Source organism: Gavia stellata, chromosome Z (genome assembly GCF_030936135.1).
Source record: "Gavia stellata isolate bGavSte3 chromosome Z, bGavSte3.hap2, whole genome shotgun sequence".
NCBI lineage: Eukaryota > Metazoa > Chordata > Aves > Gaviiformes > Gaviidae > Gavia > Gavia stellata.
Window position 1 is genome coordinate 41842909 of NC_082637.1, and position 24894 is coordinate 41867802.

Genomic DNA, 24894 nt, shown 5'->3' on the forward strand with positions numbered 1-24894 from the left:
TTATGGAGAGGTTCATCCTGAGGGCACTCACAGGGCACGTGCAGGACAACCAAGGGATCAGGCCCAGCCAGCACAGGTTCATGAAGGGCAGGTCCTGCTTGACCAACCTGATCTCCTTCTATGACCAGGTGACCCGCCTGGTGGATGAGGGGAAGGCTGACGTTGTCTACCTGGACTTTAGTAAAGCCTTCGACACTGTCTCCCACAGTATTCTCCTGGAGAAACTGGCAGCTCATGGCTTAGACAGGTACAGTCTTTGATGGGTAAAAAACTGGCTGGACGGCCGCGCCCAAAGAGTTGTGGTGAATGGAGTGAAATCCAGCTGGTGGCTGGTCACAAGTGGAGTCCCCCAGGGCTCAGTTTTGGGGCCGGTCTTGTTTAATACCTTTATCGATGATCTGGATGAGGGGATCGAGTGCTCCCTCAGCAAGTTTGCAGATGACACCAAGTTGGGCGGGAGTGTTGATCTGCTCGAGGGTCGGAAGGCTCTGCAGAGGGATCTGGACAGGCTGGATGGATGGGCCCAGGCCAATTGGATGAAGTTCAACAAGGCCAAGTTCCGGGTCCACAACAACCCCATGCAACGCTACAGGCTTGGGGACGAGTGGCTGGAAAGCTTCCTGGCAGAAAAGGCCCTGGGGCTGTTGATTGACAGCCGGCTGAAGATGAGCCAGCAGTGTGCCCAGGTGGCCAAGAAGGCCAACAGCATCCTGGCCTGTGTCAGAAATAGTGTGTCCAGCAGGACCAGGGAGGTGATTGTGCCCCTGTACTCGGCGCTGGTGAGGCTGCACCTCGAATGCTATGTTCAGTTTTGGGCCCCTCACTACAAGAAGGACATGGAGGTGCTGGAGCATGTCCAGAGAAGGGCGACGAAACTGGTGAGGGGTCTGGAGCACAAGTCTTATGAGGAGCAGTTGAGAGAACTGGGGTTGTTCAGTGTGGAGAAGAGGAGGCTGAGGGGAGACCTCATCGCTCTCTACAATTACCTGAAAGGGGGTTGCAGAGAGGTGGGTGTTGGTCTCTTCTCCCAAGTGGCTAGCGACAGGACAAAAGGAAATGGCCTCAAGTTGCACCAGGGGAGGTTTAGGCTGGATATTAGGGAAAATTTCTTTACTGAGAGAGTGGTGAGACACTGGAATAAACTGCCCAGGGAAGTGATGGAGTCACCCTCACTGGAGGTGTTCAAGGAATGTGTGGAAGAGGCATTGTGGAACATGGCTTAATGGGCACGGTGGTGGGGTTTTTTGGTTGATGGTTGGACTTGATGATCTTACAGGTCTTTTCCAACCCTAGTGATTCTGTGATTCTGTAATAGCTGCTTTGGGACCAGTGGGGTTAATAAACTCCTGTATACTAAGTTTCAACTGGTCTTAACTCCTATTATTCGGGATTCAGATGTCAGAGCCTTCCAGGTGATAAAGCATCATTATTTTATTCACGGTACTACTCATGTCCCTTTCTACCTATTTAAGTCACTTTATGTTTCCAGAAGAAAATTTATAAAGGTAGCATCTTGTCAATACCTCCAAGAACCCTCTCTATAGTAGAAGAGATGGAGGAAATGAATTGCGTCACATTTACTCCACATTTCTTTCCTGAATCAGGGTGATGGAAGAGCTTGGATTACACCAAAGTTTGAATGAAAATGCCTGTCTCATCACCCAAAACCATTTCTCTCTTCCTGGCTGTTCTTAACCAGTTACAACACTGCAAGTTTACATGGAAACACATCTGTGTTTATCATCACAGTCTGTTGATGTGCACAGCCCAGTGATTTAAAGGACAATATCTAAATTCTATTCCCCTGCTTATATGCTTTGTGACTTACAATTTGTATTTATTCTTGTTTCTTCAACTTTAAAATCAGGCACTGGTATTTCACTGCCTGCATAGAGTCATAAATGACCTAATATAGCAACAGCATGAAACCTGTTGTATAACGGAAAAGGATTGTTTTCAACATTTTTACTGCCAAAACTTATTTTTGGTCATTTATTCCACTGGAAAATATGCATATTCCATTCCAGAATGTTGACAGTGCTGTAAGGCTTAAAAGTATGTGCACATTATAAAATACGAAGTTTTTTACATGGGACAGAGCTGTGAGATTTCCATAGCCTTTTTTCTTCAGGGGTTGATACAGCTGTCTCAGTCTGGAGCAAAAGCTACCAATTATGGGGGAAGCCAAACTTTTACAGTAATTTCTGTCAATTTATTTTCTGTGCACCTAGATGGCTCCTCAACTGCAGAATTGCTGCCTTCCTTATGAGCACTGATTTTTTTGTTTGTTCCCTGCTTCTTACCAGACAATGAGTCTATGGCAAATTATTGGATCAAAGAAAAATGTGAAGTCTTGCAGTACTGCCACAACGCAGAAGGAGATATAAAATTTTAAAACTTTACAACAAACATTCAAACTTCTCCCCTCCTACATGCTCCCTCTTATTTCCTCATTTGGAATTCTCTTTCTTACTCCTCAGAATAGCAGACCACTTAATTTAGATTTTCTCTAAACATAATTCTCTCTAATCTTTCTATTCCTGCATTTCCTCTTATTTGGTCATCCCTTTTCTTCTGCAGTATTATCCATTGACTCACCTGCTCACTTTGATCTTTGTTTTGCCTCCTCATGAAGCAGCTTTTCCCATGAGTTAAACAGGTTTATTCATTGCAAGAAAAAAGAGAATGCTTTCCCCTCTGATAGGAACCATTTTGAGGCTTTGCATAACTGACTTCCTTTAACGTTTTGTTTCATCAGACTCTCATTTTTCTTTTCAGGGTAGTTTTCCTCTGAAATAGTCAGGTAGGCCTAGCTAAATTGTAAATGTCAACACGTGCTCCAGAAGGAATTGCCTATTTTGCTGAACTAACCTGTGCTCTCAAACAGGAGTTGAGGTTGTATTTGCAATTGCATCTGCTTTTTTGTAGAAAAGGGAGACTCTTTTTCTGACTTACATAACCAAAATGCATACAAACAATCTGTTTGTCAGAGGTGAGATTGAAAGACATTCAAAAATTTTGTGGAGATAGCAGAAAAAAAATCACTTTGAATGAATATTAAATCACCTTATATTTCCTCCTGATGTCATAGTGAAATGATGGTGAAAAACAACTCCATCTCTAAAAGCATGAATAATTTGCAGCATTCTTAAGATGCTATGAATACAGTACGTAAAGAGAGCACTCTTGGCTGCTTTCTCTGCTCTCATCACTGATACCCTGTTTTTTTCCTCTGTCTTCAGCTATCCATTGTATCCATTGTCTAGTCAGCAAGCACTGTCAATCTGAGGTGTAGAGAATGATTTTTCTTCTTCATCTCTCATCTCCTTCATGACAGAGGGTAAAACGCCTTTCTGTGCAGGTGTGCACTGCATTCTCCCTGCTGATTTGGTGGTGTTTCCTCTGTCTCCAAACAAATACAAGCTAAAAATCTGAATATATTTCATCTCGCTCTTCATACTCTGAAGTGGCTGAGGTTAATCCTACTGTAAAAAAGAAATGTTCACAAGTAATATAATATTTTAGAAATACTAAGTACAGCCTGGGGCTGCGTAGGTATTCAAATTCAATCTTGGGCCCTTACACTGGCCTTGAACAGAAGCTCTTCCATCTCTGTGGAGGTTTCAGAATAAGTCCTAGAGGAAAAGTGGTGTGGTGGGAGGGAAGGAGTCATTTTTTGATTAGAAAAGGCGTTAAAAGAAGAACTGAACATGCTGGTAGTTGGGAATAATTTTTATGTCCTGTGATACTGTAATTTCATCAAACACTGTTTTAAACTTTTTCAAAACAGTTTTTTTACGTTAATTCCCATCCTGTGACCTGGCAAATTTGCAGTTAATGATGACTGTAGCTGCTAACCCCACCTATTGCTCTTGCTTCTCATTCTAGGGGTAAAATCAACTCCATCCATGTGGAGTACAAACCCATTTGTACTGTAGCAGCTCATACTGATGAAGGTTTATCATTTATATATCCAGCTAGGCCTGAATATAGCAAACTGTGACACAGCTATGCTGTCTTAGAGAGGACTCTATAAAGCAAAACAAACACATTTTTGTGTCAAGGCATTTCCTATAGGTCTGTATGACTTGGTCACCAGGGCTTCTGCCTGTTTTCTGCACAAATCCTGCCCTCTCCACACACAATAGGACTATTTCACCCAGATTAGTACAGGACAGAAACGTGAAATGTTATTGAGGAACCAGGCAGGGGAAGGAGTTGTATGAATTCAGAAATTTTACTATTAGAACCTATTACAACTATTACAACCTGTTCCTTGTCCTCCTAAGTATCTCAGTGCTCCTGCCACTTCAGGGGTTGTCTCACCTATGACTTCCTTTGCTTTCCTTTTGATCACATCTTCCCTCCTCGGCATATATTTGACATATCCTCTTCTTAGCTCGTCCTTTATTTTGGCCGCTGCCATTAAGGATGCCACATGTGCACATCTGCATATGGACAGCTGTGATTTGTATTTCTAAGGTAACCCTGCATTTACATGCATACAGAACTTGGGAAATCCTAAGTGGCAGTGTAATATATGTGTCTCTCAGTGTGTGAATAATTTCTGAAAGTCTGTTTGGTATTCACTGCTCTCAGGTAAGACAATATTACCTGACTTTGCCTATAGCAGTGCAATGCAGTGTCAGTGTGAAGGCAGGAAAACAACAGAATACATCACATTAAGTTAAACTGACCCTGCCAGAAACTATGTAGCAGAAAGGGAAAGAAAAAGTAATCTGTCAAACAAGAATGGAGCTGGTGCTAAGCAGAAAGCAGAGCTGTTTTAAAATGAGTGCTTTTGGTAGAGTCTACGGTCAGATAATCTCTTCCCCCTGCTGCCCCCCACCCCCACCCCACCCCGCCTTGCTTTCTATGCTGCTGCTTTTTTTTTTCTCCATCTCTTCAGTTTTTTACTTGCTTTCTACCTGCCCTGCCTGAAAATTAGGTTTCTACTCTGCTGGACCGTAATTATTGCTGGCAAGTATCATAGTGTGCTGCAACCATTGTGCTTTGCAGAGAAGGTCTGGTTTGGCTCAGTGATTTCCTAGCACATTTTCCTAGGAAGAATTAGGACACAGCTAGTTTTTTTTCCTGGAAGTTAATCCTATTCACATTGAGATACTTCAGTAACATCTGCAATGAGGTAGAGGGAAGACCTTTAAGGTTTGGAGGGGGGGGGGGTGGGGGTGGGGGTGTCTTTTCTTGCTTTTAATGGCAAACCTCATGCATTTCACTCAGGCAGGTTTTGTGGAGACAAATGAGAGGTAGTCTTGTGAGACACAGGTTTGACTGGTGGGTCCCAATCACCTCCTCCTGAGAGGAACCCAGTAGAGGTGCTGGTCCTTCCCTGGCTGTCCCCAGAATTGGAAGTAGCTGCCATCTACTGTACTTTGCAAGTAGATCACTATGGGCATATCAAAAGAAAACCAGACATTAGAGTAACATTTAGCAAGAACCTGGATGCTTATTAACACTGCTTTTGCAGCTTGTTGGTGCAACCTTTATTGGTGACTCAGAGACATATTTGCTTGCCTGTTTCAGGTGTGTTTTCATCTGAAGATTTAACTCTTTCTTCAGTGAGGTGCAATACAGTTTTTTGTAAGGGATGTTAACATCAGCTTCAATTATATTTGTAAAGAAAAGGAAAAAAATATATTTTTTTAAAAAGCTTGCTGTTGGAAATCACAGTTGTTCACTGAGATGCCTCAGGCAATTACCTGAAAAAGTCATTTCAAGCCAATAAATAGTGTGAACACTGAGGAAAGAAAGGACGAAATTGAAAAAAGACCGACTCCAAAATAGCCAAGATGGTGGCAGAGGAACAGAAAAGACTGTTCATTTAAAATAATTGAATTTAACATCCACAGTTGAAACTACCAGCTACATAGAAGTAATAATGTGCCCTGAATCCCTGGAAGAAAAAAAGAGTACTTGATTTTGGATTTTTTTCTTCTTTAAATGTAAATAGGTTTTCAGCTCAAAAGAAATAGCTGAGTAGGGTAAATGGTAGTTTTTCTCTCTATGGTAGTTTTTCTGGTAGTTTTTGGTAGTTTTATGGTTTATGGTAGTTTATGGTAGTTTTTCTCTCATTATGCTCAGAAAAACAGAAAACCATTTTATAGGTACAGTTTGAATCAGATTAGCATAAAGAAAATTTCTCAGTTTAAACTAATCTTCTCTTTTTCACAGCAATGCAAAAGAATGGCTAGTGGTAGTCTGACTATACTGCGACTCTTACCCCTTACTTTCTTTTGGCAGGGTAAGAAAGTCTTAAGCATGTATTACATTTTAACCCCAACTTCTGGGGGTTTATTTTTTTATAATTAAATGTCCTGGACTTCATATACACACCTTACTAGGCTGTTTTTCCTTTTGTTTTTTCACTAAAGTTGTACAGAGTCTAGGACTCCACAACAGGCTTAGACGGGACTACAGCAGATATTTTTAAAGGTGAATGGCTCTTAGACACTGTCTCTTCTATCTCTGTCTCTTGCTGCCGGGTGGAAAAGGACCTGGGGGTGCTGGTTGACAGCCAGCTGAATATGAGCCAGCAGTGTGCCCAGGTGGCCAAGAAGGCCAACGGCATCCTGGCCTGTATCAGAAATAGTGTGGCCAGGAGGAGTAGGAAAGGGATCGTGCACCTGTACTCTGCGCTGGTGAGGCCACACCTCGAATACTGTGTTCAGTTTTGGGCCTCTCACTACAAGAACATTGAGGTGCTGGAGCGTGTCCAGAGAAGGGCGACGAAGCTGGTGAGGGGTCTGGAGCACAATCCTTATGAGGAGTGGTTGAGAGAACTGGGGGTGTTCAGTGTGGAGAAGAGGAGGCTGAGGGGAGACCTCATCGCTCTCTACAACTACCTGAAAGGGGGTTGCAGAGAGGTGGGTGTTGATCTCTTCTCCCAAGTGACTAGTGACAGGACAAGAGGAAATGGCCTCAAGTTGTGCCAGGGGAGGTTTAGGCTGGATATTAGGAAAAATTTCTTTCCTGAGAGAGTGGTGAAACACTGGAATAAGCTGCCCAGGGAAGCAGTGGAGTCACCCTCACTGGAGGTGTTCAAGGAACGTGTGGACGAGGCACTGTGGGACATGGTTTAATGGACATGGTGGTGTTGGGTTGATGGTTGGACTTGATGATCTTACAGGTCTTTTCCAACCTTAGTGATTCTGTGATTCTGTGATTCATTTAAAGAAGAGAGGCTTTCTTTTTTTCTTAGTAATGAGTTATTAAGTGGGTTTCTAAGTCTTTAATTTACTGTTATTTTTACGTCTCAGTGGCAGACATTCATCCAGCAAGAGGTAGCTGGGAATAGAATCTACTGACCCAGATGTTTTCCTTCAGCACAGCAGTTTTGTATACATTAGTGCAGTAGCATCTGTAGCCCATTCTAACAGAGCTCTAGTCAATGTCCTATTTTAACAGCACCAATGTGTTGTTTCTCAGTTCTCAGCAGTGATTTACCCAACAGAGTACCTGCAAATGGCAATTAGCAAGATGTCAGATACATTACCGACTCTTGAAACTAGATCAGTATATTGCAAACATAAAAGTCTTACTTGTTAACTGGGCAAATTCACCAGAAGAACAGGTCTTCAGCAAGACAGACAGATAGGTTTTTTGAGACCTAGAGATACTGAACATTTCTAAGTGTAAAATCTGCATAAATACTTTAATATATGTCCATATTTCCTCATGCCTACAACTACAAAAATTAAAGGATGCTGGAAAAACTACAAGGACTGTATAAGTAAAGAAATAAATCCATATTTTAGGAACAATTGCTGTCTCCTCATAACAGTACTCACAAAATGCAGAAACAAGATTCATGCTTTCTTTCTGGAAAGGTCAAGAGAGTCTTTAGCACAAGGCACTAGGATCTCATCCAACAACAGATTGTATGTTTTTCTGCCTCTCTCAGTGTTTTACAAAGCTTGTTTACTTTCTCTTTTTATCCACATTTAAATGTGACAGGAAAAAACAAAGGGGCAGCATTTGGGGATGCATTTCCAATAGAAGTTGTGAAAAAAGGCAGGGGGAATGTGCAGCCCTCTTCATTAATGAATCATTCAAGCACAAGCACAACAGCAGCCTAACGTAAAGCTGCATTGGATAAGCAATACAGGTCTGCTCAAGATGCTCAGGGTTCCTCACAAGCTGCTAGTCTGGGACTCAAAACATAACAGTGATATTCCTCCAGTCCTGCTGCCTTGTCTCTGGATTATAAATAGTTTGTGAAGGAGAACAAAAGCTGCAGCTAGGTGGTTTGATAATGATCTGGCTTTGCCAGGTAAAGTAGAAGTGATAATGATACAAATGGTTCAGCAGCCAGCGTGCTGCAACTTTACGCCTCATCTTCCAAAATTCATTCTGCCAGAGCCATGAGTGCTGAAATATTTTCCTTTAGCCATTTAAAAGCAAATGTCACCATACTCAAATACCTCTGACATCCAACTGTAAAAGCGACCAACACAAAGATACAAGGCGAACAAGTTATACCTGAAGAATGCTGCAGATCAGGACTATGATTTTATCAACAGAGATAAAGATTCTATCAAGAGTGTGACAAAGTTGGCTCCTCACCTAATTACAGTGCAGTCCTATTTTAAATCCTCCACTTTGTGAATGAACAAAAACGTTGGTCAAGCTTTAGGGCAATAGCGGAAAGAAGAAACAAACGATCTTCCCAAAACGATGGGAAACCATGATGAGGCAAAGACCTGCCTATAATGTCCAGATTGATAAAAAGCTGTTTCACCAGGCTGGGAGGCAACAGGTCAAAGGATGACTAGCTGTGAAAAGTTTCTCAAAAAAGCCTGCATGAGTAAGAATAGTAAGTGCTGCAGGTTGTCCAAAATCATCTTCAGGACCTGTGACAAGAGAGTGTCACTGGAGAAGACTCAGAGGTCACTCGGAAGATCTGATCTAGTAGTTAGTTTATTGAGTTCTAATCAGTAAATTTAGGCATGTAAAATATTTAATAAGCACAGATGGATTAGAGGTCAATACTATTTGCTACACTTAAAGTTAGTATGGGATACAAAAGATTGTCGCATAAGCTTACATGTCTTAAATGTTATATGCATGCAAAATATGTCACTGACCAACCAACCCATCAATGTCTGGTGTCAGACAAGGGTTCTCTCGGCCTGGAGGGGAAACCTTGAGAGGCGTCCCTACTCAGGCAGAAATCACAGCCACGCAGCTGCTATGGAGGGAGAGCTCAATGGGCCCTGATGGCTGCAGATATTTATAGTGTAAAGTGGTCAGATTTTCTGCTGTGTCAATGCAGTTTCAGTTGCTTATCAGCCCAGTCTCCAGCCAAACTGATTTTTTAGGGTTTGGTGCTGAGTTCTCACTGACAGCCTCACACAATAGGATTAACTCTGATGAGGCCTACTTGCTGAGCATCTGCCTGGACCAAAGTTCAGTTAGTTCAAACAGGAGGAGTGCATCCATCACAGCAGGAAAGCAGGTATGGATAGTTACAGTTAACCTCAACCATAAGAAGGGGCTGAACATATCTGTTCACTGTCCTAAAAGATTTTGTACATTCACAACAAGCAAAAGTCCACAGTATCAGCTGAGTCTTTGAGCGACTAAACTTGCAGCATTTTGCAATGAAGTATCATGGTATTTTGCCTTGGTTCTGTCTAAAATTCTAGTTCAGTCTTGGGCATAACCCCCAAAATTATAATAATTCTAGTATGAGTCTGAGCACTCTTTCCATTTCCATCTTTTTTCCTAATTATTTGTTTTCTTTTTCTTTATTTTACTACTTGAATGATGCTAGACATCTTAAAAGTAATAATAAAGTAACACTGTGGAATGACAGCCTTTTTATTCTAAGGTAACTGAATTACATAGTTCTGTTGCATTTTTAATCCAGCAGCAATTTTTTCTACCGAAGTGGGTTTATTTTTCTGAGGCACGCAGGGAAGAGGGATGAAAGAGAAGTTGGAAATGTCGGGTTGTATGTGGTACAATACATGCAAAGTTCTTCCCTTAGTTTTCCTGTGGTGATAAGCTGTTCAGTGCTTGTAATTTATATGATGCCTTTTAATTAAGCTGGGAGTTCACTGAGCATGTGTTTAGTTTGCAATGTACTTTGCTCTTCAGCCAAACTCCTGTTGTTCAGTATTTTCAGTCCCCGATGTGCAGACTGCTTCACCTTTGGCCTTCAAGAAGGAGAAGGGCATTTTGCCGTGTGGTGGTGCCACCCAGCACAGTGACGCAAAGGAGACATTCCCAGCATTAGCTGATCTGCTTGCCAGACTGTCGCGCTTCCCTTCAGTGCTATGGAGATGCCCGTTGCTGCAAAAATTGTGTAGGAAATTGCAAAGCATTGTGAGGATGTTATGATCAGACTGTTATGTGGCAACACTGTATTCACCCACTTATTGTCAGCACCTGCTGGAGATGCCCCTGAGAAGGGAGATGTTCCTCTTTCACGCTGGGTAAGGGAGGAAGGCTTTCTCTTCCTTCTGCTTCCTGACCCACCTGCCCAGCTGCTAACCTCTGTGGCAGTTTGTCATCTGTGGCATGGGAAGCGCATCATAAGCATGTACAGTAGAGGGGCTGATCTCATCAGCTCACATTTTTATTGTGTTTTGAGATGAGACATGCATAGAAATATGTACTTCTACCCACATTACCTGTGCTCTACAGGTCAGAGGAGCAGACTGCCCGCACTTCAGGGAAAGCTTCCTTGCCAGTCATTGAAAAGATAAGAAAGACGTTGGGAAAAACATCAAAAAACTTTTCTTTACTGAGAGAGTAGTCAAACCCTGGAACAGGCTTCCTAGAGAGGTGGTCAATGCCCCATGCTTCTCAGTGTTTAAGAGGCATTTGGACAATGCCCTAATTAATAATACGTTTTAACTTTTGGTCAGCCCTGAAGTGGTCAGGCAGTTGGACTAGATGATCATTGTTGGTCACTTCCAGCTGGAACTATTCTATGCTATTCTATTCTATTCTACTCGTCGCAGTATGGGGATAGACATCAAGTGGTTTGCCAGAAACATCTGTAGATTCCAGGGGGAGAGAGAAAATAGATCATTAAAGTATTGTTTGCAGTATTTATCCTTTGTCTCAGGAACACTTTGAAGGGTCAAACTAAGTGTAATTTGAAAACAGTCTACTTTAACTGGGAAGGACACCTAAGATAAATGCTTTCTCACATTAATTGTTTTAGGCATCATCTAAATCAATTGACTAATTGAGCTAAGCCAGTTCCCTATTACTTCATCCAGTTTGCCTTTTCAGTCTCTAACATGCTGTACTACTGTCATCAATGCCGAAGTCTCTTACCTCCCTTTGAACCCCCTAGAGCTCTAGGGTCAAGCGAATGTAGAATTGGTGCTACAGGAAGGCTACACTGGATTACCTGGGATACACTCTGCAGGGCTATTTCAGCTCGCAAACTGAAGCTTGTCACCAAAGTGTTGTCTTAGCCTTGACCACTTTATATATCTCCTTTCTCCATCACGGTACACTGTTCTTTGTGCCTTGATGTTTGCTGACCTCTATCCCAGACACTGCTGCAGTTCAGTGGTGCTGTATAAGTAGAAATCTATGAATGTGGGCACAACATATGCTCCTGAACATGAGTGTAAAATATGTTGACACAATTCCTAATTAAAGGTACCACTTAATTAAAAAAAAAAAATTGAGGCAGTCTGTACTGGCAAAAGGAAAAAGAAAAATGATGACATAGTTTCACTAGTAAAGGAAAGGAACTAATAAAAAGCAGCAGTCTCAGTTGCCTCACAGAAGCAGAGACCCAAGAGCAGCTATTGCCGTGGCAACAAAAGGAGCGAGGAGATTTACAAAAATTTACCAAAAAAACCCACAAAAAAATGGAAAAAACCCAAAAACGCCCAAAAAATGCCCCAAAACAATTTACACTTCTATATGTTTCAGTGCAGTCTTAACCAAGAGTGAAACTACCTTGAAATAACAGCCCCACTACATTCATTCTTATTCTTCATGAATTGTATATGTCACCTCACTGCCTCAAAGCTTATATCTTGTAGTGGTAGGTCACTGACCACACAAGGCTAAAGATATTTCTGGACATGTTAGAAGCCTGATGTTTAGATTATTTCTCTAACTTTTCTGCTATATAAAATCACGAGGTTGAATAGGTTGCTCATTTCCATCAAAAATACTTATTCAATGCTGTATGCCATAAATTAGGTCCACAACACATCACACACCTAATTCCTCCAAGTAATGTTTTGGGAACACTAAATCTAATGTTACTTTACTACAAGAATATTCTTTCATCTCTAATTTCACCCGGTAAGTATCACTGAAGACTATTCTTCCATTCTTCTATCTTTAGCAGTTTTTATCTCACAAAAAATACTGTGTGTTAATCCTATCTAATAAAATTCTCATAAAATGTATAAAGTAAGATCATCTTGTAGCCATCAGGACATTTTGAGATCCAAATGATGCTGCCCTGATTTAATTTCTTTTTTAAAACATTACCCTGGCTCCAATAATGGTATTGTCTTTTAACATTTCAGATCACAGTATTTCGCATGGGATCAGAAGGACACCAGGATATTGATTTAGCTATCCTGACAGCATTACTAAAAGGTAATGAAGTGTCACTCCCCAATGAGTCTGTATTAATGCAAATGGATAAACTCTGTGTCTCTGCTGTGTTGAAACCTGCTTTTATTTACAATATCCACCATATCAAGATGGTAAATTTATACCGTGAAGTTGAAGTATACTTTTTGCTCTAACTGCTTTATACAAATCCAGCTCTTTCTTCAATGTTTAAATAACTACTGATTTTCCTTTCTGAATTTTTATTCTCGACCCACAATTGCTAATGTGTCACAAAAAACATCAGTGGTGACCCCCCACTGCTTATTTCAGAACATTAGTACTCACAAGAAGACAGCCAAAGAACTTCTCAGACTTAGATTGCCTTGGTGGCTAGTAGGACATCCAGAAGGAGGTTATCTCCCTTTAGATAAAACTGGCACTATCGTCAAAGTAAAATGTTTTCTGTAGTCATCCTAGGAAAGTCTGGGAACTGTGTGGGATTCCTGCCAGCCTCTGCTGGTTGATCTAAGAACTCAGCTATTGGGGTGGTAGGGGTTTTAATCTTAAACTTTGCAGGTTGCTAAATCTTTCTAAGCCATTACATTTTACACTTATGCTCTTAAAAGATTCTCTTACAATAAATCTGCTGCTGCTACAGTATATTATAAACCCTGGTCTTGCAGACACACCATTTAGCTTGGCTCCCTTCAAAATACGATAGTATCAGGTAATTTAATATCTGCTTGCAAATACAGAAACAGGTAAGATTTTAAAGGCTCTGAAGCACATATACTTATCCAATGAAGGATTACTCACCCAGACAAGAGCTGGGAGGTTCTAGCCCTCCATTCATATAGCATTTCCCCAAATGGGATTTTCACAAATTGCATGTATCCATCACCATGGTCATCTTGTTGCTGTCTGGACTGTTTTGTGCTATGTAGTACAGGCCATACTGATTTTTAAAAGAATAAGACATATCAAACAATTTTAAAGAGCAATCTGAGAAACGTTAGGGAATGGACCTCCAAAGGTGACTGGGGAAACCTATGCTTCATGAGGCTTTTTAGCAGTTGTTATCATGCTATTGCCACCCCCACACCTGAATAAGAGGGTGCATAATGCCGTGCGGCAGACCTGAGTTTGAGTCATAACAAGAAATGTCATAGATTTACTGGGTATTCAAAGGTAATGGAAATTATTCTTGCTTGTTCCAGGGCTCCGTTTGCTTCTCAGTTTCTCTTTCTGCAGGCTTACAAAAGCTGTATGAAGAGAAAAGGGAGAAGGCCTGAGTAACTTTCACTTATCCAAGCAAAACAGTGTTTTACCTTTTGCACAACTATTAATCACGTTTCAAAAGTATTACTTCAAACATTTAAAATAAAAGTCTGAAGAGGAGGAGTAAACTGGCCACTTCAAAAGTATGATTGCAAGCTGATAGCTACCAACCAAGGAAATGAGATGAAATTATTTTGCTCCTGTAGCTTTTGTTTATTAAGGCTTCTGTAGTATTGCTTTCCCCACCTCTTTTGCTTATTTCGGTCAAGATGCTAGTTATTTGTCCCACAGGTAACATGGCTTTTTTGCTGCTACACTGAGGTAACAAGTTTTAGCCATCTGCATAATTACATCTCAAGATGTTTTGGACATCTTCACACAGAAACAATGCAAATCAAGGTGAAGAAAGGAAAAATAAATTAATTCAAAGCGAGGAAAGAGAATTGCATCCATCACCAAATTCCTCTTTTCTATCCTTAGGAAATATTTTAAATGCAGATTTCATTTTTATCTTAAATACAACTGGATCTTTCATTATCCTCAGTGTAAAGTATATTCTCTTCACAGTAGTTTCTCATCACTGAAACTACTGCTCTTGATTTCTATTAGTAAGATACAGATTGTCTTAAAGTTGTGATTCCACTTTTTCTAGGTATATTTTCAAGGTGTGAATCCCAACATAGATCCCTGGGGTCTTTTACCACCTTGAAAGCTCCTTCTTGGAAGCTGAAGAAAATAAATCATAGGTCTGGGAGGGATTGTCTTCTGTTTGAAAAGATCTGTTGCAGTATTTACATGAACAACTGTACTATGATTGCAGTCTGGGTATATGAGTAGTCATCTCTGATCTGGAATATCCATTTTGCAAGTGCCTAATTAGTTCTGTCGTCTCCTTAGTAAAATAAAATTACTTTCCCTCTTCATAATAGCAGTGCAAAACATCTTAGTGAACTTCTGTTAGCTCAGAAGGTGCCTAGATCTGTGTAAGTGATTTTGACATCTTTCGTGCTTACCTGACAATCTTGATTTGGTAATCTGCTGATGGTAGCAGCATTTGTGTCTTGCTCAAGAGCCAGAGGAACTAAAACTTACACCTCATCTTCCCTGCTCCTCAGCGCTTTCTGATTATGAAGGTACTCAATTAAGATTAGATTTATCAGATGCCTTTTGTTAATCTGAGCTTTCTGATCACAGGGAATGAAAGTCCATATAACTTTTTAATCAATGTGTGCAAAGATGAGATCGCTTGTCTCAGGCAAGCTGGTTGTCCTTAGGCATACCATGTCTTTGTACAAAGGTTCTGGCCCACCCTGTAAGAAATACTGCCTTTCTGTAAATATACCCCATCAGGCTGATGGATAGTTGGGTTTTTCATCAAATCAAGAAATCTAAGGTGGCAATACTGAACCATTTGTCTATTGATTTACTAGTAAGTAGATTTGAAGACTGGGTCTGAATTATCTTGAAATTCTTAAGTTTAGATTCAGGAATTAATCTCTTTCACCTCTTCAGCAGTGTGTGAAAAGGAGGCAGAGAAAAGTACGAAACTGGTGAGTGATTATTGGCTACTTTTTCTCAGTCTCACTGATGAAGATTTTGCAGTTTTTGCTAGCCAATATTCAAGGTGCATACCAGATGATTACCAGTCCCACTCTGGTGTGAGTGATTTGTTCAGGGAGTATGAGAAGGACAAAGATTGAAAAACATAAAGTATCATTTCCTGCTTACTGTGTAAAATTTGCAATGAGCAAAACCAGCATCAGGCACACTGCCAATACGGGAACTCTCCTGAACAGGATATTCCACAAGCCCCAAACCCTGCACTGAATATGAGAGATTATTTTCTTGTTTGTTTTCATGAGTCACTTGCTTAATCTTGTCAGCAGATCTATCTTTCTTGGAAGTGATCTCCAATAAACTAGGGAATGGCATCCAAACTGGTTATCAATTTACATTGCATGGATGTCACAACAGCATATGGCTTGTGAATTCCTTTTTGTTTTAATTTTGAGAGACATGCAAATGTGGGAAGTAAGTTTCCAACTAAATGAATTTGTAGCAAGTAAATTTATTGATACAGTTTAACTGTTTGTGCTCTCTTAACTTGAACAGTTGGAGCTCAAACAGTAATGGATTTTGTCCTTTTGCAGCTGCTAATTGAGCAGAAGGCATATGACAGGGAAGTTAAAGACAGCATATGGACATGTTCTAAAATATAATTGTTTTGAAGTGGCACCAAAGATCCTAGTTCACGAAGCTGTTGCAATGTCTGGAGCATACTAGCAGCACAAGCCGTGTTTCAGCTGGTGCTCCAGAAGCCTTCCCAGTGCAATTGTTATCTTGGGAAAGAGGTGTTGTGTGGTGTACACATATTGTAATATTACTGCCATGTAACCCTCTGAGATAAGCCGTGTTAGGCTAATGCAGTTCTGATGTCTCCGCATACTTTCCAGCCTGTGAATAAGTCATGATTCTTGCTCACTGAACAGCCGTCATGTAGTATCAGATGGTCCTGGAAGACAGTGTGATGGTCTGCCAACCATGAAATCACTGACACAGAAGGATTTCAGAGTTAGGCCAGATATCTGGTTACTGCCCTTATAGTTGTTGTTGCTATCAGCTTTCTTATTGTCAATTGATTTGCTAAATGCCAGGACAATGCTTGTAGCAAATGCAGTGGAAACACAGCCTTTTCACCAAAGACTTGCTGAAACAGAAGACAATGTAAGACCTGCTGAGATGCTGAGCAGAAAGTTAATTTGGATCACTATTTTCCCTAATCTAATTCTTTTCTGTAAATGATGATTCAAAGAGGACACTGACATGCTTAGAAGCACTGTGGAAATGAGTCTCCAACAACCATTTCTGTCTAGATAGATCAGTTTTTTGTCATTTCAGCTTTCCAGATTCCTGTGCACTAAGTATCATAGACTATCCCAGGAGAATCCTTTAAGGGTTTACATTGATCACAATAAACTTTAACCAGCGTATAAAAGCCTGTAGTCTACCTCTTCAGTAATCTGAGATGCTGCAAGGGCACAACACTCATTGTCTGACATGTGCCCTGGCTCACCTAGGATTCAGAGTCAAGTTTATGGTCCCAGGCTTTATCATCAAGGAGTATTGCATTTTTGGTCCATGATATTGGATAGACCACCTGACTTTTTTACCAGAAGAATCTATGCAAGATATCCAAGCACTCCTGGATGGCCTCCTAAGAGCATAAAGTTAACACCTGCAGGAACTAACAGCTGTCCCAGATCTCCTTGTTCATTCAACTTCGCACCGTCCTTGCATTGTCTATCTATATCCAGCAGTATCTATACTGAAATAAAATACTGCCAAATCAATGCATTACATCCCAAATGCAACTTTTCTTCTAGGAGTAGATGAAGGGAAGGAAGAGTCCCACTGCAGACATCAGTCATATTGCCTTAAAACATTCTTTTGAGGAACATATCTTATGCTCAGCCAAACACCAGGATACTGAGTAAATGTTACACAGACATTGGTCATATTGCCTATAACACTGTTAAAACAGTAAGTATACTACGGTAATTAAAATAATACAACACAACTAAGCAGAGAATCTTCCCATGAGACAGGATGAAACAGAAATGTAGGGAGAGGAAATGCTAATTTCTCACCACTGACAGTGTAAGGGCCTAAGAAATGGTTCCAGTGTGATCCCTGTATTGAGTTGATGAGAGCAGTAGGTTAACTCTATCTTATTTTTTGATTTCCCAAATATCCTTGGCTTTGATTTGGGTACATTGCAGTGATGCTCATGAACAAGATGAGTCTGCAGAGAGGTTACTTTTTGGATTCTTCTTACTGACTCAAATCCATGCTCTGTGGCACCGAATGCAATCAATGAAATGACTGAAAGGAGACAGTGTCTTAAGAAAGCCCACCTCACATTTGTTCTAGGGAGTTTTTCTTGTATTAATGGAATTATTTTTACTTCTTAATACTGGATATAATTTCACCTGAAATAGCCTGAATACTTTCTTTTTCATTTGAGTCAAGAGTCATCAGTCTATCCTGGAACAAAATCAATTAAACAGCGTCTGCAGCCCATATGCCGCTCTGTACAAACTTTTATAGCTTTTATTTTCCTTCTCCTCTTATGTAATGCCAGTGTAATCCACATTCACCTGAAAACCACATAGAGAAGACAGGAAAGAGGAGAAAGGTGCAAGAGCTTTCCAGCAACAAACCTCACTCTGAGAGCAGCCATCCCGCCACGTGCATCAGAGCCCCAGCATGCAAACCTGTACTGCCCAGTCTACACCCTAGCTGATGGACTAGTTTGGACCTGAAGTACAAAAAACCCTTGAGAAACCATACATTTCTTTCAATGGCCAAATGTCTGCAGCGTTCTGCAAGACAATGAAATAAACCATTATGGTAACAAGCATGAGAAAAGCATCATCTCCAGGACTGCACATGCACCCATGGGAAAACTTGCCCAGTGCTGGCAGCCTTAAACACCACAGAGGGAGGTGGGAAGGACAGAGGCTGGACCATGGCTTTCCTTCCCCCCGGCTCAATATTTGGAGCAATAAGGACGCTCAGAGAAAACAATTCTGATGAACTGCTGGACTTGGGGGCCTTCCTGGAGATGCAGCCACTGTCTCATGCCCCGTGCCAGTTGCTCCCCCATCACATGTGCAAAATGGTGCCAAGCTGCAGAATCACCATCACTGTGCCTGGATTTTGTAGTTCACTGATATGCCTCCTCCACTGCTCACCAGACAGCTTGCCTGAGCACCAGCTGAAGCTCTTGCTTCTCCTGCAGGCACATGGATGGGAAGGAAGAGTTCCAATGACGTTTTGAGAGGATCTGTTGCTTGCTTCAGAAAGGGGGAGAACATTATTTGCTGTCTGTACTTAATTTACACTATCATACCCACTGTGGGTAGTTTTTTTCTGCTTTTACAAATAAAACTGTAGAGACATTTTTGCCCTTCCCAAAGGTAAATATTTTCTGTTCTTGAATGTTGCATGTTGCTTGTATAAGAAACTCAGAAAGGTTCAAATGTTATTGGCATCCCCCATGCGGTCTCTTGTGAGAGCTTTTTTCTGTGTTGTAGTATATAGCAATGAGAAGCTGTGTCTTACGCATAGGGGTGTTCCTGTTACTTCTTAGTCACAGAAAGGTCTTTCACTGTTTTCTCTGGTTTTTCTTCTTTTCTTCATTTCTATTGTGCTCCTGCATCGTCTACCTTTTTATCAGAGCTCATATCTGTAATAAAATGAAAGTGATATGTATGATCTACAGTAAACCATCTTCCAAATAATTGCTGTAGATATTGCCAAGTATTTGGCAAAGTTTCATGGCAGTGAACTGACTGCAAAGTTGAGAGTTATGAAGCTAAGCTGTAGGCTAAGCTTCCCAAAGGTCTGCTGAACTGATCCTTCACAGAGAATTTCAGCAGCCAGCGTGTTACACTTTATGTTTTCTGTGCCTCCAATTTCAGAGTCCACTTTCAGCTGGAAGAGTACGTAATTTTGAATAGTACTGAAATGGGGACAGAAATGCTTTGAAGTAATGAAAAGCACTTGTTTGTCCTCACTCCATGATACCAGTATAAGAATTAATAAAGACAAGAAAACAGTGGAGGTATGAGGCCTTTTAAAAATGAGCCTTTATACAATCACCTAATCACTGCAAGCAGCTATGTAGTTAGAAGTCAAAGGGCCCTTTATTTATTTGGTAGATCAGTTCATCTGGGCCAGTTCTCCCTGTGACACTGAAGCACAAATACTCTTTCATTGTTACAAATCAGCTAATAACCATGAAATCCTTAGTGAAATATTAAAAAAGCACAGCAGGGCAGGAATGTCCCACAGCGTCCATTAAAACTACAGGGCAAAACATACTCTCCCTTCCAAAAACCAAACAGCTCCAAACCCTTCTTATCATCTGCATAGTTTCTTATTTAGTTCGGATATATTATACCTTGACACCAGCTTTATAGCATGCTTTCTTACAAAGGGAAATTTGTCCCAGCAAGACCCCTCAGTACAAGTAGATAGAAGATAAATTCCTCTGCTTGTACGGGGTCCCCACTTTACCAGGTGGGAATGCATAAAATGCACAACTATTAAAATCAGTGAGGTCTGTGTGAGTTGAACCTGTTTGTAATTGCTAGATGCATGTGTGGGTGTATGTGTGCGCTCATGTGCATACATGTGTGTGTGCGTATTCCTGCAGCTGGATCAGTATCCCTCCTGGCTTCTGCTCTTGCTTCCCATATGAGAGGAGGGAAACCAGTTCACTCCACCACAAGCTGCATCTGCTGGTATAACATGTACCTACTGTATTTTTCAAAGGGGATGTGAGGAAATAATGAAAGTTTGTGAGACAATCTGAGAACCGTAGATTACAATTCGAGAACCAGTATTTTATAAAAGGGACAACGGAAGGTTTGGTTTTGTTTTAATATGCAATCAGTTGCAGAAATGACATGGACATCTGTGAGTCTTTTGACAGAAGAGGAATTACCAGGGTGGACTGCTGACTGAGTCTAAAGTATGTCTTATTTCTTTTTTCTCCTCCTCTCCTCCCTGCACCCCTGTCTGTATACACAGGAGCTAACGCATCTGCTCCCGACCAGCTGAGCCTAGCATTAGCCTGGAACAGAGTAGACATCGCCCGCAGTCAGATCTTTATTTACGGGCAACAGTGGCCGGTACAGTATATATACAGCATCTTCTACTGAAAACACTTTAAATGCTACACAACATTAAATACATTCTGGCTGCAGCGGTGTTTTAACACAGTTCAAAATACACTGAGTCATGCTCCCAGCCAAACACGAAGTTCCCGTTCAGAGCTATTGAAGGCAAGCCCCGTTACAAAGATGTTACTAAGTTCGCTTGTACAAGGAAATGGTGACATCTAGCGATGCCTTAACACTGAGAGACCACACCCTTAAAGAAAAGGGAAGCAACAGATTTATACTATCAAGCAATGATTCTGCAAACTGAGAAAAACAAGTATCTGTTTACAGCCATGTTACGATCTTAGGCTATAAATTAAAGGAAAGGCAAACCTTTTTGCTCTTCAAGCCATATGCTTTTATATGGAAATACTGAACTTGATGATGATTGGACATCAAAAATATGCTGCACAAATGTTGGAGGTCATCAAGTGGATCATGAGAGCTGATCAGCAATGTTATCACAGAAGTGCTGTGGCTCCAAACCTGAGTTGGTGTTAATTTCGTGCTCAGTGCTGCTCTGCATCAATTTGCCCCATTCTGCGCTCCAGCTGCCAGCTGTGTGGACAGGCTCCTCCACAACACCGTGTCCCTGGGGGGGACCATAGGCAGAGCTTCTCTGCAGGAGTGGGAGGGCTGTAAATAGAAGTGTTGTTGAACGCTGTGTGTGGCAGGGGAGGAGTGGTCTACTCCCAACTTGTGCTGCAGTTTTTACCGTGGTAGAAGTCACCCAGAAAAAAACAGAAGGACTCTATCTCTACCTGTAGCACCTTAAAGCCCACCATATCTTTCTTCGGAAGGTTTAATTGGATCACATTATTCATTACTGTGACACTTGTTTTGTCACTGTCCTGAAAATTTCATGCACTATCATTACAAGAATGAGCATTTGCAACTCCTCATAGAAAAATTATAACAAAAGGAAAAGCTTCTGTTTAAATATTCTTGCTTTAAATGTAGTTTCTGGAGCTTGCTGCCCCTTAAAGGTGATGGAGTGAACAGGACGATTTTTCTTGTCTTCAATATTGGGCATAAGTATGCATCAAAACATAGGAGGGATTTTAATGGTACTAAACTGTCCTTACCATTATCGCTCCATCACCACATCATAGCAAAAGTTTGCATAAATGCTGCAAGTTGCAATCATTTTGCAAGCTAAAAGCTGGAAGTATGAGATAATTTTTCATCCTTCTAACTCCCCCCAACCTGCCAGAGATAGAAAAGGAGAGGTTGTGCATAAGAAGACCTCTTGCATTTGGCCCTTCATAGAAATGCTAATTGTGGAGCTATTTCTGCTTTCTGGGTGTCAAAGTTTCCCTGAGTTTCCACACCACAAACAGAGGAAAAAGCTACTAAAAACAGAATTAAAGTGAATGTGTGTACACATAACAAATATACCAAACATAAATAAAATGTTTGTCAGGAAAGTGAGAAATAAAGATAATAATGAGATGGTGAATAGTGTGGAGGTGTGGCCGTCACTTTCCTGGGTTCCAGTTCCTTGGTCCTAATCTGGATTTCCTAGAGTATGTTAATCTTAACACTCTGACACTCATTTTTGAAATGCTGCCCTGTATCAGAGAAACCAATATAGACAAAAACCATGATTATCCCATTTTAAGCTTAGCAGAGCAACGTTCAGAATTTTGTCAGGATTCCCTGCTTGTGCCAGGGTGACCGGACCAGCCAGATACAGCCTGTGATGCCCAGGAATGGACTGAATTAATTGCTTGCTTTGCAGGTGGGCTCCCTTGAGCAAGCAATGCTGGATGCACTGGTTTTGGACAGAGTGGATTTTGTGAAATTACTCATAGAAAATGGAGTAAGCATGCACCGTTTTCTCACCATCTCCCGGCTAGAGGAATTGTACAATACGGTAGGGCCAACCTAAGGCAATTTTTCTATCTCTATATTCATTGTTCTAGCTCCCACTCGTATTACAACAACGTGATGATGCACAAGGCAGCCAACACTTGCTGCAGAAATTTTCCATGTTAGATGTCCACATTGCCTCTTAGCTTTGTCTCTCATATAATGGAATATGCTGTGTCTTGCCCACCTAATCTGCTGTATGGTTTTTGTAAAACGTGGATTAAGCCCCGCACGGTACCAGCTGATTACAGGTCATTACAATTCCAATATGATAGACCTAAGGTTTAGGCAGATGGCACTGGCTGGAAGACGGTAACAGGCAAGTTAGGACCTGTAGGATGGTGATATATGACTCCTGACAGTATAAGCCCTTATGGTTTTAGAAAAATCTTGCAACTGTTAATCAAACTCAGCCACTAGAAAACAATAAGCAAACTTCTTCGGATAATAGTCTGAATTTAAAGGTGAAATCTGATGATTTCAGGAGGTCTTTTACAGTGAAGGACTTCCCCATGTCCTCACCAAATGTTCTAAAAATGGTAGTTTTGGCTTTTAAAAGCCTGTTTGCAAGTTTTATATCTTTGCCCTTAAAATGAACATAAAACTGCACAAGTTGAAATTGCTTCTGAGTTCTCAACTGCAAAACACATTCCAACATTCACATCATCGTTGCCCACCGAGAGAAATGAGTAAGTTCAAATTTCTTAAGTAGTATCGAAAAAAATCTTAAGGCATTGTCTAGTTCTTAGGATGGCTAGTTCTGACTGTTGGAGAGAGGTTGTGACATAGTGCACAGCCCTTTTCAAAAAGTATTTTTCAGCCAGTACTTTTCAAAACCCTGTCATCATAAGCTGCCACACTGGGCTGTTATCCAGAGAAGTTTCACACTGATAATCACCAGAAGTCAGTCTTTCAAAAATATCAAATATGAAAAAAAATCATTAAATTTCTGCAAAATATAGAGGAACGGGTATCTGTGCCTCACTTGAGACAGATTCCCATCTGACCTTTCATTAGCTTTGCCTATCAACTAACATCTATGTATTAAGAACAGAAAGCCTATGAGCTTTCTTGCTACAGAGATCACAGAATCACAGAATCACTAAGGTTGGAAAAGACCTGTAAGATCATCAAGTCCAACCATCAACTAACACCACCATGCCCATTAAACCATGTCCCACAATGCCTCGTCCACACATTCCTTGAACACCTCCAGTGAGGGTGACTCCACCACCTCCCTGGGCAGCTTATTCCAGTGTCTCACCACTCTCTCAGGAAAGAAATTTTTCCTAATATCCAGTCTAAACCTCTCCTGGTGCAACTTGAGGCCATTTCCTCTTGTTCTGTCACTAGTCACTTGGGAGAAGAGACCAACACCCACTCAACCCCCTTTCAGGTAACTGTAGAGAGCGATGAGGTCTCCCCTCAGCCTCCTCTTCTCCACACTGAACAACCCCAGTTCCCTCAGCCGCTCCTCATAAGACTTGTGCTCCAGACCCCTCACCAGCTTCGTCGCCCTTCTCTGGACATGCTCCAGCACCTCCATGTCCTTCTTGTAGTGAGGGGCGCAAAACAGAACACAGTATTCGAGGTGCGGCCTCACCAGCGCCGAGTACAGGGGCACAATCACTTCCCTACTCCTGCTGGCCACACTATTTCTGATACAGGCCAGGATGTTTTTGGCCTTCTTGGCCACCTGGGCACACTGCTGGCTCATGTTCAGATGACTGTCAATCAACACTACCAGGTCCTTTTCTGCGGGGCAGCTTTCCAGCCACTCATCCCCCAGCCTGTAGTGTTGCATGGGGTTGTTGTGGACAAAGTGCAGGACCCGGAACTTGGCCTTGTTGAACTTCATCCAATTGGCCTGGGCCCATCCATCCAGCCTGTCCAGATCCCTCTGCAGAGCCTTCCTACCCTCAAGCAGATCAACACTCCCACCCAACTTGGTGTCATCTGCAAACTTGCTGAGGGAGCACTGTATCCCCTCATCCAGATCATCAATAAAGATATTAAACAAGACCAGTCCCAAAACTGAGCCCTGGGGGACTCCACTTGTGACCAGCCACCAGCTGGATTTCACTCCATTCACCACAACTCTTTGGGCTCGGCCGTCCAGCCAGTTTTTTACCCATCAAAGAGTGCACCTGTCTAAGCCATGAGCTGCCAGTTTCTCCAGGAGAATACTATGGGAGACAGTGTCGAAGGCTTTACTAAAGTCCAGGTAGACAACGTCAACAGGCTTTCCCTCATCCAGTAGTCAGGTCACCTGGTCATAGAAGGAGATCAGGTTGGTCAAGCAGGACCTGCCCTTCATGAACCCGTGCTGGCTGGGCCTGATCCCTTGGTTGTCCTGCACGTGCCCTGTGAGTGCCCTCAGGATGAACCTCTCCATAATCTTCCCCGGCACCGAGGTCAGGCTGACAGGCCTGTAGTTCCCCGGATCCTCCTT

The 24894-nt window shown here is 41.6% G+C and overlaps 1 protein-coding gene across 1 annotated transcript in view; it reads left to right on the forward strand.

The window, feature by feature from the left end:
• The window catches only part of TRPM3 (transient receptor potential cation channel subfamily M member 3), a 446509-nt gene that overhangs the window by 362721 nt on the left and 58894 nt on the right, over positions 1-24894 (forward strand). Inside the window, exons 9-11 of the mRNA XM_059833677.1 lie at positions 12534-12606; positions 20440-20540; positions 22312-22446. Coding sequence (XP_059689660.1) covers positions 12534-12606; positions 20440-20540; positions 22312-22446 — 309 coding nt within the window. The remainder of the gene's footprint in view (positions 1-12533; positions 12607-20439; positions 20541-22311; positions 22447-24894) is intronic.